Genomic DNA, 13,348 nt, shown 5'->3' on the forward strand with positions numbered 1-13,348 from the left:
ATGAAATAAAAAAATTTTAATCATGAAAATTTAATTAAAATTTTCCGAACTATTTTCCAGAAGAAAACACGAAATTTTGAAAAGTTCAGGCGAATCTGACTCGATCAAAGATGCACCATTGGTGATGTCCACCAGCCACGAAAACGTCAAGGTATCAAGTGACGTAGATTTTGGAAACGAGTACGACTACTATCAGCACACGCCAATCAAAGATGAGGGCATATTCAAACAGACCTTGTCCAACGGCATATTCAGGTAAAACGAGACCCATAAATCACATGGACTTAATCATAGAAGGTAGTGCATTAACGAATTTGCGAAATTCTAGTTCTACCGGCGCTTTGCCGACCCAAGAGTCGATCGACGAAGAGTTTCACGAGAACTATATCTGTTACAAAAAGGGCATGTTCAGAAAAAGGAGCATTAGCTTGGAAGAGCCTAGCTCTGGTGCCGGTAGTGACGGACAGGACAACTCACCTGAAGGACGGTATGCCCTAAAATGGTTATACATGTCTTTTCGGTGTTGTGAATCCCAGTCCTTTGATTCGCCTTTTCAGGAGAAGCCGTTCAAACTAAGATGTTGCAAATTTCAACTCACATCGTTTATAATTTTTAGCGCTATCGCAAAGTCGACACCCACATCTCCCCAGTCAGATCTTGAAAAAGGACATCAGCAGCTGAAACGTAGCAAAAAGGATATGGGAAGTCCTGACGATGGGGACAGTGTTGTGCCCACCTCCTATTTGTTTCCAGATCAGAAGGCTTCGCCTTTCGCTTCGAGTGATTCTCTCACGAACGATTTGACAAGGTGTTTATAATTTTTAGATGCTTGGCTTTGCTTTGCTATCCAAAATCAGCATTTTCTATATTTACCTTCTTATTTTGGAACTAGGTCTTTAATTTCGAAGCACTTCGGTGTTGTTTCTTTCTTTTAAAAATACATACATATACAATGCTTTACCACCTTTAGACGTTATTTCAGTAATTGTTTTCATTTAATCACTTTAATGCATATGATTTTTCCTATTTATTACACGTAAAGCATTATTGCACATATGTACATATGTATATAATAGAAAACTGTTTATTTTTTTTTTCAATTGCATGGCTTATATCCCATCAGTGTTGAATGTCCCAATCGATTAATTTGTCCGTTTTTAGTCCTTGTTGTTCAAACGAGGATTACTTTTATTCTTGCAGGGACCATTCTGACGGAATATGGAACGAATCTCAAGCAACAGTCCTACAAGTAGACTCGGGCACAGACAATGGCACGGTTATAAGGTACTTATTCAAAAACCAAACAATTTATGAAAATATTTAAATATTTTGTAATAAAAAATTAATTTACAGCACATCTGACATGAGTTCATTGACGGCAACACCCGGAAGTTTATCTCTGTTGACTCCAAACTCTAGAAGGAAGCATTTACTATTGCTGCAACATCAACAGAGGAGTTCTATGGATACTGACGCTCTCGATGAAGAACTAGACTACGCTCAAGTATTATTTTTATCAATATAATAATGCAATCCATTTATGCAGTTTTCAAAAAAAAACCTAGCTTGTAATGTTTTCATATGCTCATTGAGGAATTATTCCACAGTCACCATCTTCTCCAAGGATCAAAGTGGACTCTTCAGGAGTGGCCTCAAGCCAGCCTCAAAAGCAGCATCCTTTATCTCCTATAGCATCAACGAGCAAATCTGCAACAATGCCCATAACCAAACAACCAACGTCTACAAACACTGTGGCAAAGATGGCAACATCTCCTCCGAGAGCCATGCACGCTCCTTCGATAGCCATAACCAAGTACGATCAGAGCATAGACCTGCCTGACGAGGATGTTAAAAGACCATCTGTTATGAACAGTGTGGCCAAGAGGAGGGAGAGGGCTCTGAGCCCTTCGAGGAGGAGGGACTTGCAAAGGAAAAGTCCTGGCAGTAATGGAAGGACACCTGACTTGACGCCCAGTCACACTCCGCACAGGTCGTTGGATTCTCCGGAGAATGGCAAAGGACCAAATGCAGTGGTTCCCGATCTGCTGCTCGCCAGAACTGACTCTGGAAAGACGAACACGACGGATGTGTCTGAAAGCACTACTACTACTACAACCGACGACTACGTCACTGCCAACTCTGACAGCTCGAAGAAAAGTGGAAGCGGTAAACACGTTAATCAAGGTGAACAAAATATGGTACCCATTTTTTAAATAACTGTATCGTTTTTGTAGATAATGCAGTAAGTTAATCCTGGGAAACCGTTGTAAATGCTAAAAGTTTTTTTAATATATGATAAATTTTCAGCGCCTGAATGTAAAAATCATGAAGGGTCCTCGTTTGAAAGTGCCTCTAGTATTTATTCCCTGGCTCGCGTCGAAGCCATATCGGAGGACATGGTGGTGCCTTCGTTCTCACCACCGTCTCACATAGTTGAAGAGCCGCTGGACCCGGAGACCGGTAGTATAGACTTGGCAGCCGCAATACTACAATCGACAATGCCCAAAGAGACCAAACCCAAGCCAGAGAAGCACAAGAAGAGGACAGCCAGCCCCGGGAAACCGAAGGTGAGTCCCCGGTGGTTAGCGATTGAAATGCGTGATCTTGAAGACCCCAGATGTTAAAAGTGTGTGTGAAAACCCTTCAGGTTTCTTCCGGTAAGGATATACCTTCGCCGTCAGGTAGCAGTAGCTCTTCCGGCAGCTACAGCTTAACTGGAAGCGCGCCGGATCTGGTCGATAAAAAGAAGAGTTCTGAAAAAGAGACTGATATTACTGAGCCTGAAGTACCGGCGACGGTAGAACAACCGGTCGTTGCACAAAGACCCCCCATACCGAGTCCAACACAATTAGAACAAATGGTTCCTGTCATCAAGGTATGCACGCTTTATAGCCTTGATCGATAGGTAGCAAGTTCTAAGAACTTTCAAATTTGGACATGGCTCAGTGGGACGCATTGTACCATCCGATTGACAAGCATTTTAAATGATCCCAATGGTTCCTCTATACTAGGAGTGTTAAAGCAAATAAATATACATACGTAAGAACTAATCTAAAACTTATGTATAGTGGCAAATTTATACATAAGTTTAAGCATACTATATAGAAATTTTCAAATAAGCAGTTGACATTGAGCAAAGGTGAAACATTGACTTGTACGGACAACGGTGAAAGATAGCATAATTGATTAATTTATTTCAAATCGGATAGTTGATTCGTCTTACTGGGAGTGGTATCAGTAGCCTAGTGCCGTAGAATAGTTTTAGTTTAGCAGTTTTGAAAATTAAAGTGAAATGCTAAAGTGATTTTATTTTTAGGGGGAGTCAATATCTGAGGATGAGAGAAGCGGCCACTATTCATCTTCTGGTTATTACGAGAGTCCTGTCGAAGACGACGAAGACGATGGAGGACTAAGTCCGTCATCAATTTATTGTATAAATGTTATAATTCAATGTGCATATGAGACCCAGCGCGGGTTTTAAATTGTGAATTTTTTTTTCAGCGTACAAATATTCGCGGAAGTATCGAAGCTCGAGCAGGCCCTGGACCGCGGACGAGAGAAGAAGGAAAAGAAAAAACTTCACTTTGGACTTTTCAAAGTCCCAACCGGACGACGTGGCATCGCCTTCTCAAGAATCTTGGCCCAGAAAGTCATCTTTGGCCGCTGAAAATATAGGATATATCAAAACGGAAAGGAGTCCCATAGTTCATGATAAGAGCTTGGAAGACCAGCAAAAGCCTCAAACATCCATTTTTATGAAAAAGAGTCCTAGTTTTCCAGAGAAGAGCAAAACGGCTCTGTCTCCAAAGAGTCAAGTGGATGTCGAAAAATCTTTGAGAGAAAGGGACTTTGAAGCTAAGCGAATAGCCGACAGGGAAAGATTCGCTAAAAGGAAGTCGAAAAGTAGAAGTCCTGTTCAAGGCAGTCGTAAGGATATAACTCCGATACATCTTAGAGGTCAAGGCCTCCTTATGGAAACTCTTAGAAGACAAGAAGTTGGAAAGAATGGAAAAATTCAATTGAACGTACTGACTTCGGATGATTCTAGCGAGCAGTACAGAGCCGAAGGTAAAATTTTGTTTATTAAAAAACGAAGAGTAAATTTAGAACTATTAAGTCATTATTCAACACCACAATTTCAGCAAGTGGAACTAATGGAAGCATATCACCCAGAAGACATAGAAGACCTAGAGAGAGTCCTAGAAGAAAGACTGGAAACAATATGCTAGGTGTTAAATCTCCTACTTCTGCTTTTACATGTGGTGCTTCATCTCACAGGTACAAACGTTATTCTTATCACAGCTATGTACTTCACACCAATCTATACTGAATTAAATAATCATTCATATTTATAGCAGAATGCGGAAGAAAAGTGGATCAAACGAAAGTGTTTCATTGCCTGGAAGTTTACCCAGAAGGCGATCTTCAATTCAACCAACGAAAATCGTCAGCTCGTTGGAAGCTGAAGACATCGGTAATTTCATTTGCAATTATTTATTACGATACACTTCCAGTTTAATTATAAGTATGCTATCATACAGAAACGTCACTCACATCTGCCGGATACAGATTGAGTCCTCTCAGTTATGTGACTGCTTCCGGAGAATCGCCCGCTAGGCAAAGAATCCACAAAAAAGGTATTATTTTACTAATACCGATTACAATATTTTCTATCAACCTTTTTATGCATTTTCTTTTTTTTGTTAATTTAGGAAGTCCCGATACTAAGCCTAAGGCAATGTCGGCTGAATCGCTGAGATCTGTCAGTCCTGGAAGTGACAGTGTATTTTACAGTGAAGCTGCTGATTTGAGCGGAGCTGGAGTTGTAACAGCCGACCAAAGGAGTGTTCACTGTCATCATTGCGGGAAACAAGTGGATATTATCACGGCTGAAGATGCTTCCAGTCCACATTTTAAAGTAATTTATTTTAAACACATTAAATAAGAAGCATCATGTTATTTTATATGTAATTAAAATATTTTTATTGAATTTTATTAAATCAATTTGTATAGTGACATCTATTGTCGAAATAAATACTACGCGTATTGTATTAATAAAATTTTCGCCACTAGATGGTACTAATATATAAAATTAATATTTTATTCAGTTTTATATTTTTTTGAATAATATTTCATATTTAATTATAGGGTACATATCAAGAAGAACAACCTGACATTGTCCAGCCTCCAGCAGGCTTCGCCGACTCACCGAACGGAATAAGACCGATCGCCAAACACACCAGAATATACAAAAAGTTGGAGAAGAGGTTCAGATCTGAGGAGAGACAACATGCCGAGAAGAGACATCACCATCGGTACAGACAAGACGTCAGAGCCAAGGTACTAATAATAAACAACAAAATCAAAACAACGCTTGAACGAACCACTTCATCAACACATGCAAAAGATACTCCAAACACACTGCAATCGATTCGACCAACCCAGGCTGCTTATAATCCGTCACGAAAACGTACGGGACGCAATCGCTTCGGTTCTGATTCCAATAGTATCCAAAATCACAAAAACAATCATAACTCCCCGGAGTGTTAACGCATGTTTGAGAAGAGCTGCATCTTTCCGTAGAGCATTCGTCTACGTCTACGCAAATTCCAAATTGCGAATTCCATTTAAAACCCGATTCGCGACACTTGCAACTCACGTTCCATTCGTTTGCTATGATACTTTCAAAATTGGTATTTCTGTATTTTTTCAAAGAACATGAACTCTCATGATGACTACCTTCGATATAGCAAGGATTCGAATCATCTTTCAAGCATTCTTCTTTCGATTTCAAGTGCTTCGAAGGACAGCAAGGATCAGGACAGAAACTGTACGAAGCACAGTTAAATGGAAGCTCATCGTCAGCTCTTGGATCGTTATTTCTAAAGCCAAAATCTTTATCTAAACAAGCAGCAAAGTTATCACATCGTTCGTTCAGATGCTTTAGCATCTCTTCTTCTTTCATTGTATACCAACACATGTAGTACATGGCTGTAATAACCCATTGATACCTATCTTGATGGTCTTCAAACTGAGTCACATCCTCGATTTCCTTCTTCAAATTCTTTTTACACTTTTTTTCGACTAGTTCGATGATCTCACTAGGGTTTCGATTCAGAACTGTTGAAGTATCTTCGAGTCTGTCTAATGGTAAATTGTCGATTTGATCATGCAAATAGCTGATGCAGTGTCGAAAATTCTTCGAGCAGTGCTTTCTCACTTCCCAGTGGAGCAAATTCATGTCAGGGAAATAAGAATGGATGGGATAATCAGACTCGCCTGATATTGTATTCGCATCCCATTCGTTGAATTTGTATGAACGCAGATAGAAAGCTACGTCTTGGAACACTCTGGGACTTATTTCTTGTCCTTTTGGCGTTATAAACAATGTTATTATTGTGAAAATTAACACACAGGTTCGCTTGGAAGACATGTTTGTTTTCAATCGTCGAAAAACAATTGAATTTTATTTAAAATATTTGAATTTTTCAGTCCGAGGAAAGGGGAAAAGAAGAGTTGGAAAAGCACGATGCTAGACCCATGACTCGTTCGACTGGTACAAGTTTGGACAGATTGAGAGCTGCTGAGTCGAGTCCGAACATGGAAGGTGATGGTAAATATCTTCACGATATATTTTTTCATAAACATTTTACTGATGTTAATTTGAACATATATTTATATATATTTTGTTGATAGTACAAATAACTTACTTGATTGCTTAATGAATTGTTGGCGAATGAAATAATTTAATATTCTATTTATATAAAGTAAATAAATTACTACTATAAAAACAAACCCGCAGAGCTGTCAGATTCTAAACTATCAGCTGATCGCTGAAAATTCCAACATTATACAAACCAAGCTACGCCTATGAATATTCTAAGGTTGATATATGATACTATCAGCTAATGGAATGAGTCCAATTGGCCAAGCGATTACCATCTATAATTGGGCTTGTTAAGTTTGAGTGGAAAACAAATAATCGCGCCCAATTAAACCCGACATACAGTATACAGACTCATTAATTCAATAATAATAATTACAGTAAAATCGCATTTTTGACCGTCCAAATCATCAAAATGTCAACAAGTAAGCTTATTGGTATAAGAAATGTATAAATAAATGTTCATTTTTGTTTTAATTTCAATATCGCGAACGCAATCAAATTTTTCATTGTGCAACTACAAAAAATCAAATTCCCGATTTGCAAATGTCAAAATAAACAAATCAGTTTCCAAATATGCCTTATAGATGCCGACGATCCAGAGAGTGACTTTGGCGTGTATGCAGACTCCTACAGAAGCAGTTTCTGGATATACATTGGTGACAACGAAGAGATGACCGCTTGGCAAAGACCGGACAAAGATGGTAAGCAGTCACAATATCAAACACCCACCATCTCGCCGGCTTAAAACGTTTCGAAGCATTGTAATTCAAGTTGGGATAGGCGCTAAATAATATTTAAACCCGACAGAAAGGAAAACGAGAAAAGCTCAAGAATCCACATTAGTCACGGGGCCTGAAATAGACCGCGAAATGGCCGTGAAAGAAAAACTCTCTCTCCCACTTGCGTCGACATCTGTCGCTGAACGAATCATAATCATCGCCGAGAGCGTACTTATCGCTGATTTTTTTCACTGTCGTTGGCTTTGAGCTATCGTCAGCTCAACGTCCGCAGACTTTCGTCCAAGTCATGCCTGAGAATAGCGAGAAGTGACCCATTTCGAGAGCGTTCGTGACGTAAGACAATGCGTAACCGCGTGGACGTTTCAAGGGCGTCAGACTACCGCGCGTCACACATTTTTGTCACAAATCTCGCAATCGATACGCCAATTGCGAAATTCTTGAACGCCAAAAAGGCGTGGAAACCCTTCAAAATCAAAACGTGCCATAAAAATAAAAATTCAATACACTTGGAGGCTATGAAGCGTGCCATACGCAATTCGCATACCAATATGAGTTCGATCGAATCCATAAACACTTAAATATGTTTTTGCAGTAGAATAGAATTCTGATGCAAATCATATTTATTTCAATCTCCTCGCTCCACTTTTTGAATTGCACACAATTTTCAGTACAATATTTTATGTAAACAATCTGGAAAGTGTTGAAGTGAGCCATGTTTAATTATGTCATGGTTATCAATTCAGTCACATACTCGGGTCTAATTTGGAGTTGATACAAGTTAGACGTACGATGAATTCCAAAATATACACAAATATGACCCCATTTTGATTAACAAAAAAATCAATACATATTCTGTTATATTTAAGCTCAATATCATTTTAAATAAAAGCTCTAATAAAATATATAAATATCAAACAAATGTCGTATAAATACATATGTATTTTTATCTGAATGTTTTGTATTACAAATTCCCCTAAAGACAAATCTAGCTATATACATACATATAACGAAATCCGAAATAATGAAATGTTCAGTATAACGAACAACATACATACATATATATGTATGTATATGCAGGGCTTTTTTTGACAAAAAAAAGGTGCCGGAACTCACTTATTCAAGTGGTTTATTAGAAAAAATTATATTCAAATTATATTACATAGAATATTCGTTTGAAGCATAAAAAATGCCGAGAAAAAAGGTGCCGGAGCGCCGTTCCACCGCGTTACATGAGGAAAAAAGCCCTGCATATACATACATATGTATATTTAACATGACGAAATAATTTAAATGATCTCTAGAAATTTTATCGCTGAAATCCACATCAATTTCTTTATTATTTACCCTCTTGAAGTTACATATTACGATATATTGAACTTAAAAAAAAAATTCAGTTTAATGGACTTCATGATGACATCTATAAGTATATAAAATGTGAATTTAATATATAATACATATGTAGCTTTGTAATATGTTTAGGTTGATTTATTTATTTCTTTATTTACATATTACATATTAGCCACAGTGACATTAACGAGAGCTTCAACGCGTCACATACATACAATCATCACAATACAATTATAATATTACAATGACGTAATAATAATAACAACATTTACAATTGTTAAAAACAACTATTGGTGTTCCTCAACAATCACTCAACCAGACTAGCATAGTTTATATTGAAGAGGTCAATTTCACCAGCAATCCGGTTGAGCAGATATATTGCCCTAGATATAAGAGCCATTGCCAACATACATAACAAACAAATCACGATTCCCCAGGTCCCTGAATTTACTAGGTGCATAAAATCTAAATTCATTAAGAACCTGAGGATTGTGTATTATCCCATTCAACAGCTTAAAAAAGTGCCTTCCCAGTAACATATCCCGACGAGACTCCAATGAGTTGAAACCCAACGCCCCTAATAGGAATGCACTAGGATATAGCCAAGGAAAATAACCATACCGTTTCATATACAGATATCTGAGAAACCGTTTTTGGATTCTCTCAATCTTCAATGAATGAGTTATATGGGTAGGACTTCATATAATGGAAAAAAATTCTAGAATGCTACGTACTAGAGATTCATAAAGAATTTTAAGCACCAACGCACTCTGGAAAGGTTTACTAACTCGTGAAATGAAATGAAATCCCATTGAAAGTTACGACATTGAGTTTCGGTGTCTTCTAGAACTTTAATTGTAAATCTTAAGCCACCTCTCAAAGCATGACATTGAAATATTTCGTTATTATTATTTTTTAAAGATGACAGGAGTCAAGATGGCGACGAGAAGGACCCGCGTCGAGATTCTACAGAATCCGAGCACGAATTTCGCAAAAAGTACCAGGCTATCACCCACCGGATGGTGCACCGGAAGTCCTGCATAGAAATGTACAAGAGGCAGTCGTCGAATACTTTCGGTGAGTAACAATTGCGCCAGCTCTTCCCAAACTGTCGATCGCGTGCCGCTTTCTCTGCGAAAGCTTCTCTAATTATAGCGCCGCGGTACGCTTTTGTGCCAATAAGCGCAGTTGATTCGAAACCGCAAGTGCACCGAAAGTTGCATCACCGCCGAACGCGTGCATAGATAAGATGCATTTGCGTAATTCGACTACTCGAAAGTTCGAGTGCTTCTGGGCTAAAATAATAGACAGTTTATCAAAAGCTTTTTAGTTCTATATTGATCCACATACATACATATGTAGATATGTAGATATGAATATACGTATAAGATGAATAGAAAAAAATATGACTGATCGTATCGCATGCGATACATGCACTTATATTTCGAAATGTGATATTTTGACGTGTTTATCTATATGTATATATGTTACACCGAATCCATGAAATTGTCTATTACACGCATTCGGCAAGAGAATTGCCGAATGCGTGAAAAATGCAAGCACGTTGCCCAGTTCACGGATTCCGTAAATTATTTGCCGAATGCGTGAACTGGACAGCGTGTTATATTATAACCAAGTGTCAAAGTGACAGCTGAATAAGGATGTTTAATTTAGTTTAATTTACATATTATGATGTATAATATGACTACATACATATGTTTCACTGTTGAAATATTGATCAGAATGTATAAAAATGGCATTAATTTATGTATAAGTCATATGAGGTGATCGAAACATATGTATGTAGTCATATTATACATAATAATATGTAAATTAAACATCTTCATTCAGCTGTCACTTTGACACTTGTCCACGCTGTCCAGTTCTAAAAAACAACACCGGAGCGCTGCTGTCTATTTGCCGAGTCCATGCTTTGAGCAGACAAATTCTTGCCGAATACACGCATTCGCCCAAAAATTTGCCAAATCCGTGAACTGGGCAACATGCTTGCATTTTTCACGCATTCGGCAATTCTCTTGCCGAATGCGTGTAATAGACAATTTCACGGATTCGGTGTAACATATATATAAAATTGAATGTCTGTCTGTTTGTCTCGTATAGGCTCCTAAACCACTGAACTGATTACGATGGAACTCTTAGGATTTGTTGTATGTGTGTCCGGGAAAATTACTGTGAAAAAAAATCGCCAAAAACGGGAACGGAAACGGGAAAAACGGGAATGAGTATTATTGCAACGCAATAATTTCAAATGTGTTCGCTGCCTGCGTTTTTCTGACAAATGGGAACGGGAACGGAAACGGGAACGGAAACGGGAACGGGAACGACAACGGGAACGGGAACGGGAATTGTATTTTATAAAATTCGTATATTTTTTTGGGGTTTGGTGCATCCGCTCTAAAATCGCCAGATTAAGAGAACGGCAGCTTTAAAGGTAATTCTCGTTTTCTCGAATGATAGATTGCTAATCAGATGACGAGTAACCTTTCGATGTGCACAGATGCAATTATTGAAATTGAGTTGGATCTTTCTGGCGAGTTTAATAAGGCAAGATTCGGAACTTATCGAATCTTCCCTTATTAAACTCGCCTGAAAGATCCAACTCAATTTTAATAATTGCATCTGTGCACATCGAAAGGTTACCCGTCATCTGATGTGCAATCTATCATTCGAGAAGACGAGAATTGCATTTAATTAAAGCAGCCGTCCGTTAAACTGTCGTTCAATTTGTCTGGCGATTTTAGAGCGGATGCACCGCATCTATTTTTTTGGCACTTTTGTATTTAAAATTGATAGAGACCCAAAGAAGTTCTCAGCAGCTTTAATAACACTGAACAAAAAAACAAAAATCACGGTTTTTTTCTTACCGGAGGGGAAACTAAGCGACGTTTACTAAGTTTGACCCACTAAATTCAAATATGACAATGATTTTTGTTGTCTCATTTTATCATTTATGAGATATAAAAAAAATGCGCAATTTTTGTATATTTTTGGCTTTCGCATTCTTTAACTCAAAATCTAATATTGCTGTGTCAAAAATGAGTATTAAAATCAATAACCACATGTTTTTTTCTATTGATTGGGATTTTTATTGCTTTTAAATACGTATAATTTTTTTTTAAACATTTTATTCTCGTGCTATAATGTATTTATTGGATCATTTATACACTTCACTACGTTTGCAAGGGTTGGTTTTCCATTTTTTGCCAATTTATCTGATTTCATTGTTGAAACGGTTCCTCCACCAAATTGGCAAAAATCATCCTACACGCTATGTCACAAATATCTGAATTTGATTTATGTACAATATGTAAAAAATTATGTACAAGTCTAAATCCATAGATGTCTCTATGGATTAATTCATTGATTGTTAATTTCGTGCTCTTGAAATACAGCGATTTATGTAATAAAAAATGCTGCAATGTTTGTAATTAATTGTCTACCAATTGCATTGGGGTCTACCTGTTAGGCCTTCCTCGTACATATATCTATGTAAAAATAAAATATATAGACAAAAATATCAGCTTTTATGATACAGAAAATTTCAAAAAAAAAAACAATAGAATCATTTCTGACATTCTGATTCAAAATAAGACAGACAGCTCACTTTAACATTTATTGCTTGCCTTACTTCTACAGTGCAAGACCGAGCTGTCACTTTCGATCGTGACATTGATCCCCAAAATCGATACCCGCTATACAGCATAGCCGAAAGTCAGACTATCACGTACACTTATGCATATATGTACATACGTATATATGTATGTATATATCGAGATCGTTTCCGGCGCTACGCATCGTCGAAAAAATTCGAAACTTATTTTAGTCCGACCCGCGTGGTCTGCGCGAGAAAAGCGCGTCTGGTCCACGGGGAGCTTTTTATTTATCTTTTGCGCCAAAAGCTCTCATCAGTGTTGCGACCGACGCCGGTCTGCGACCACGCACATCGTGCATATTATTTTTTTATATAAATATATATATTTAATAATCAAAAAACGAAACTAATCGATGTATACGAAACCGTGAAAATGGTCACAGGTACATATATATACCGTACATGCAGTATCTGAATGGGAAGTGACTAGTGTTTTGGTTAAATATTAAAGTGAGTTAATTTGCATTGATCCTACAGCTCAGGAAAATCCCCACGCGTCCTTGAAGCGTAGCCTGGAGGAGATTTTCAGGCTTATGCTGATGGTTTGGTGCAGGGAGAACCAAGCTGTCAAGATCGTGTCGACAGAACCGAGTGGTAACAATGATTGGCAACGTTGACGTGTCGTTCATTCACTGTTGTATTTATTACCAGCTGGTTTCGGTTACACGATGGCGTAACCTTACTCTCGAAATTCCAACATTTTCAACGGGGTTATTCTTTTTTTTTTTCGTCTCGTAGTCATCTTCGAAAGTGTAACTCGCAGACGTGTTGGATCGCATCCAACGAGTTCGAGTTAGTAACTCGCCGAGGTACTTTGACACATGACGTTTATTTTCGCGTTAGTTTAATTAATTCGCGCTTTTGAAAATATTGGTATGTGTAAAGAAATGTATAATTTACACGCTACTGTATTTACTGCGC

The 13,348-nt window shown here is 37.8% G+C and overlaps 2 protein-coding genes across 2 annotated transcripts in view; one reads left to right on the plus strand and one right to left on the minus strand.

The window, feature by feature from the left end:
• LOC143909085 (uncharacterized) overlaps positions 1–13,348 on the plus strand; it is a 49,312-nt gene that overhangs the window by 32,126 nt on the left and 3,838 nt on the right. Inside the window, exons 12-29 of the mRNA XM_077426985.1 lie at positions 61–255; positions 329–487; positions 617–808; positions 1,201–1,284; positions 1,354–1,504; positions 1,608–2,184; positions 2,308–2,567; positions 2,648–2,875; positions 3,323–3,431; positions 3,502–4,078; positions 4,147–4,278; positions 4,359–4,474; positions 4,542–4,637; positions 4,713–4,918; positions 5,149–5,340; positions 6,493–6,613; positions 7,252–7,368; positions 9,676–9,831. Of these exons, the coding sequence (XP_077283111.1) occupies positions 61–255; positions 329–487; positions 617–808; positions 1,201–1,284; positions 1,354–1,504; positions 1,608–2,184; positions 2,308–2,567; positions 2,648–2,875; positions 3,323–3,431; positions 3,502–4,078; positions 4,147–4,278; positions 4,359–4,474; positions 4,542–4,637; positions 4,713–4,918; positions 5,149–5,340; positions 6,493–6,613; positions 7,252–7,368; positions 9,676–9,831 (3,668 nt within the window). The remainder of the gene's footprint in view (positions 1–60; positions 256–328; positions 488–616; positions 809–1,200; positions 1,285–1,353; positions 1,505–1,607; positions 2,185–2,307; positions 2,568–2,647; positions 2,876–3,322; positions 3,432–3,501; positions 4,079–4,146; positions 4,279–4,358; positions 4,475–4,541; positions 4,638–4,712; positions 4,919–5,148; positions 5,341–6,492; positions 6,614–7,251; positions 7,369–9,675; positions 9,832–13,348) is intronic.
• Positions 5,363–6,433, minus strand: LOC143909969 (uncharacterized). Its single transcript, XM_077428293.1, has one exon. The coding sequence runs from the start codon at positions 6,431–6,433 to the stop codon at positions 5,363–5,365; it is 1,071 nt and encodes a 356-aa protein (XP_077284419.1).

Source organism: Arctopsyche grandis, chromosome 3 (genome assembly GCF_051622035.1).
Source record: "Arctopsyche grandis isolate Sample6627 chromosome 3, ASM5162203v2, whole genome shotgun sequence".
Lineage (NCBI taxonomy): Eukaryota > Metazoa > Arthropoda > Insecta > Trichoptera > Hydropsychidae > Arctopsyche > Arctopsyche grandis.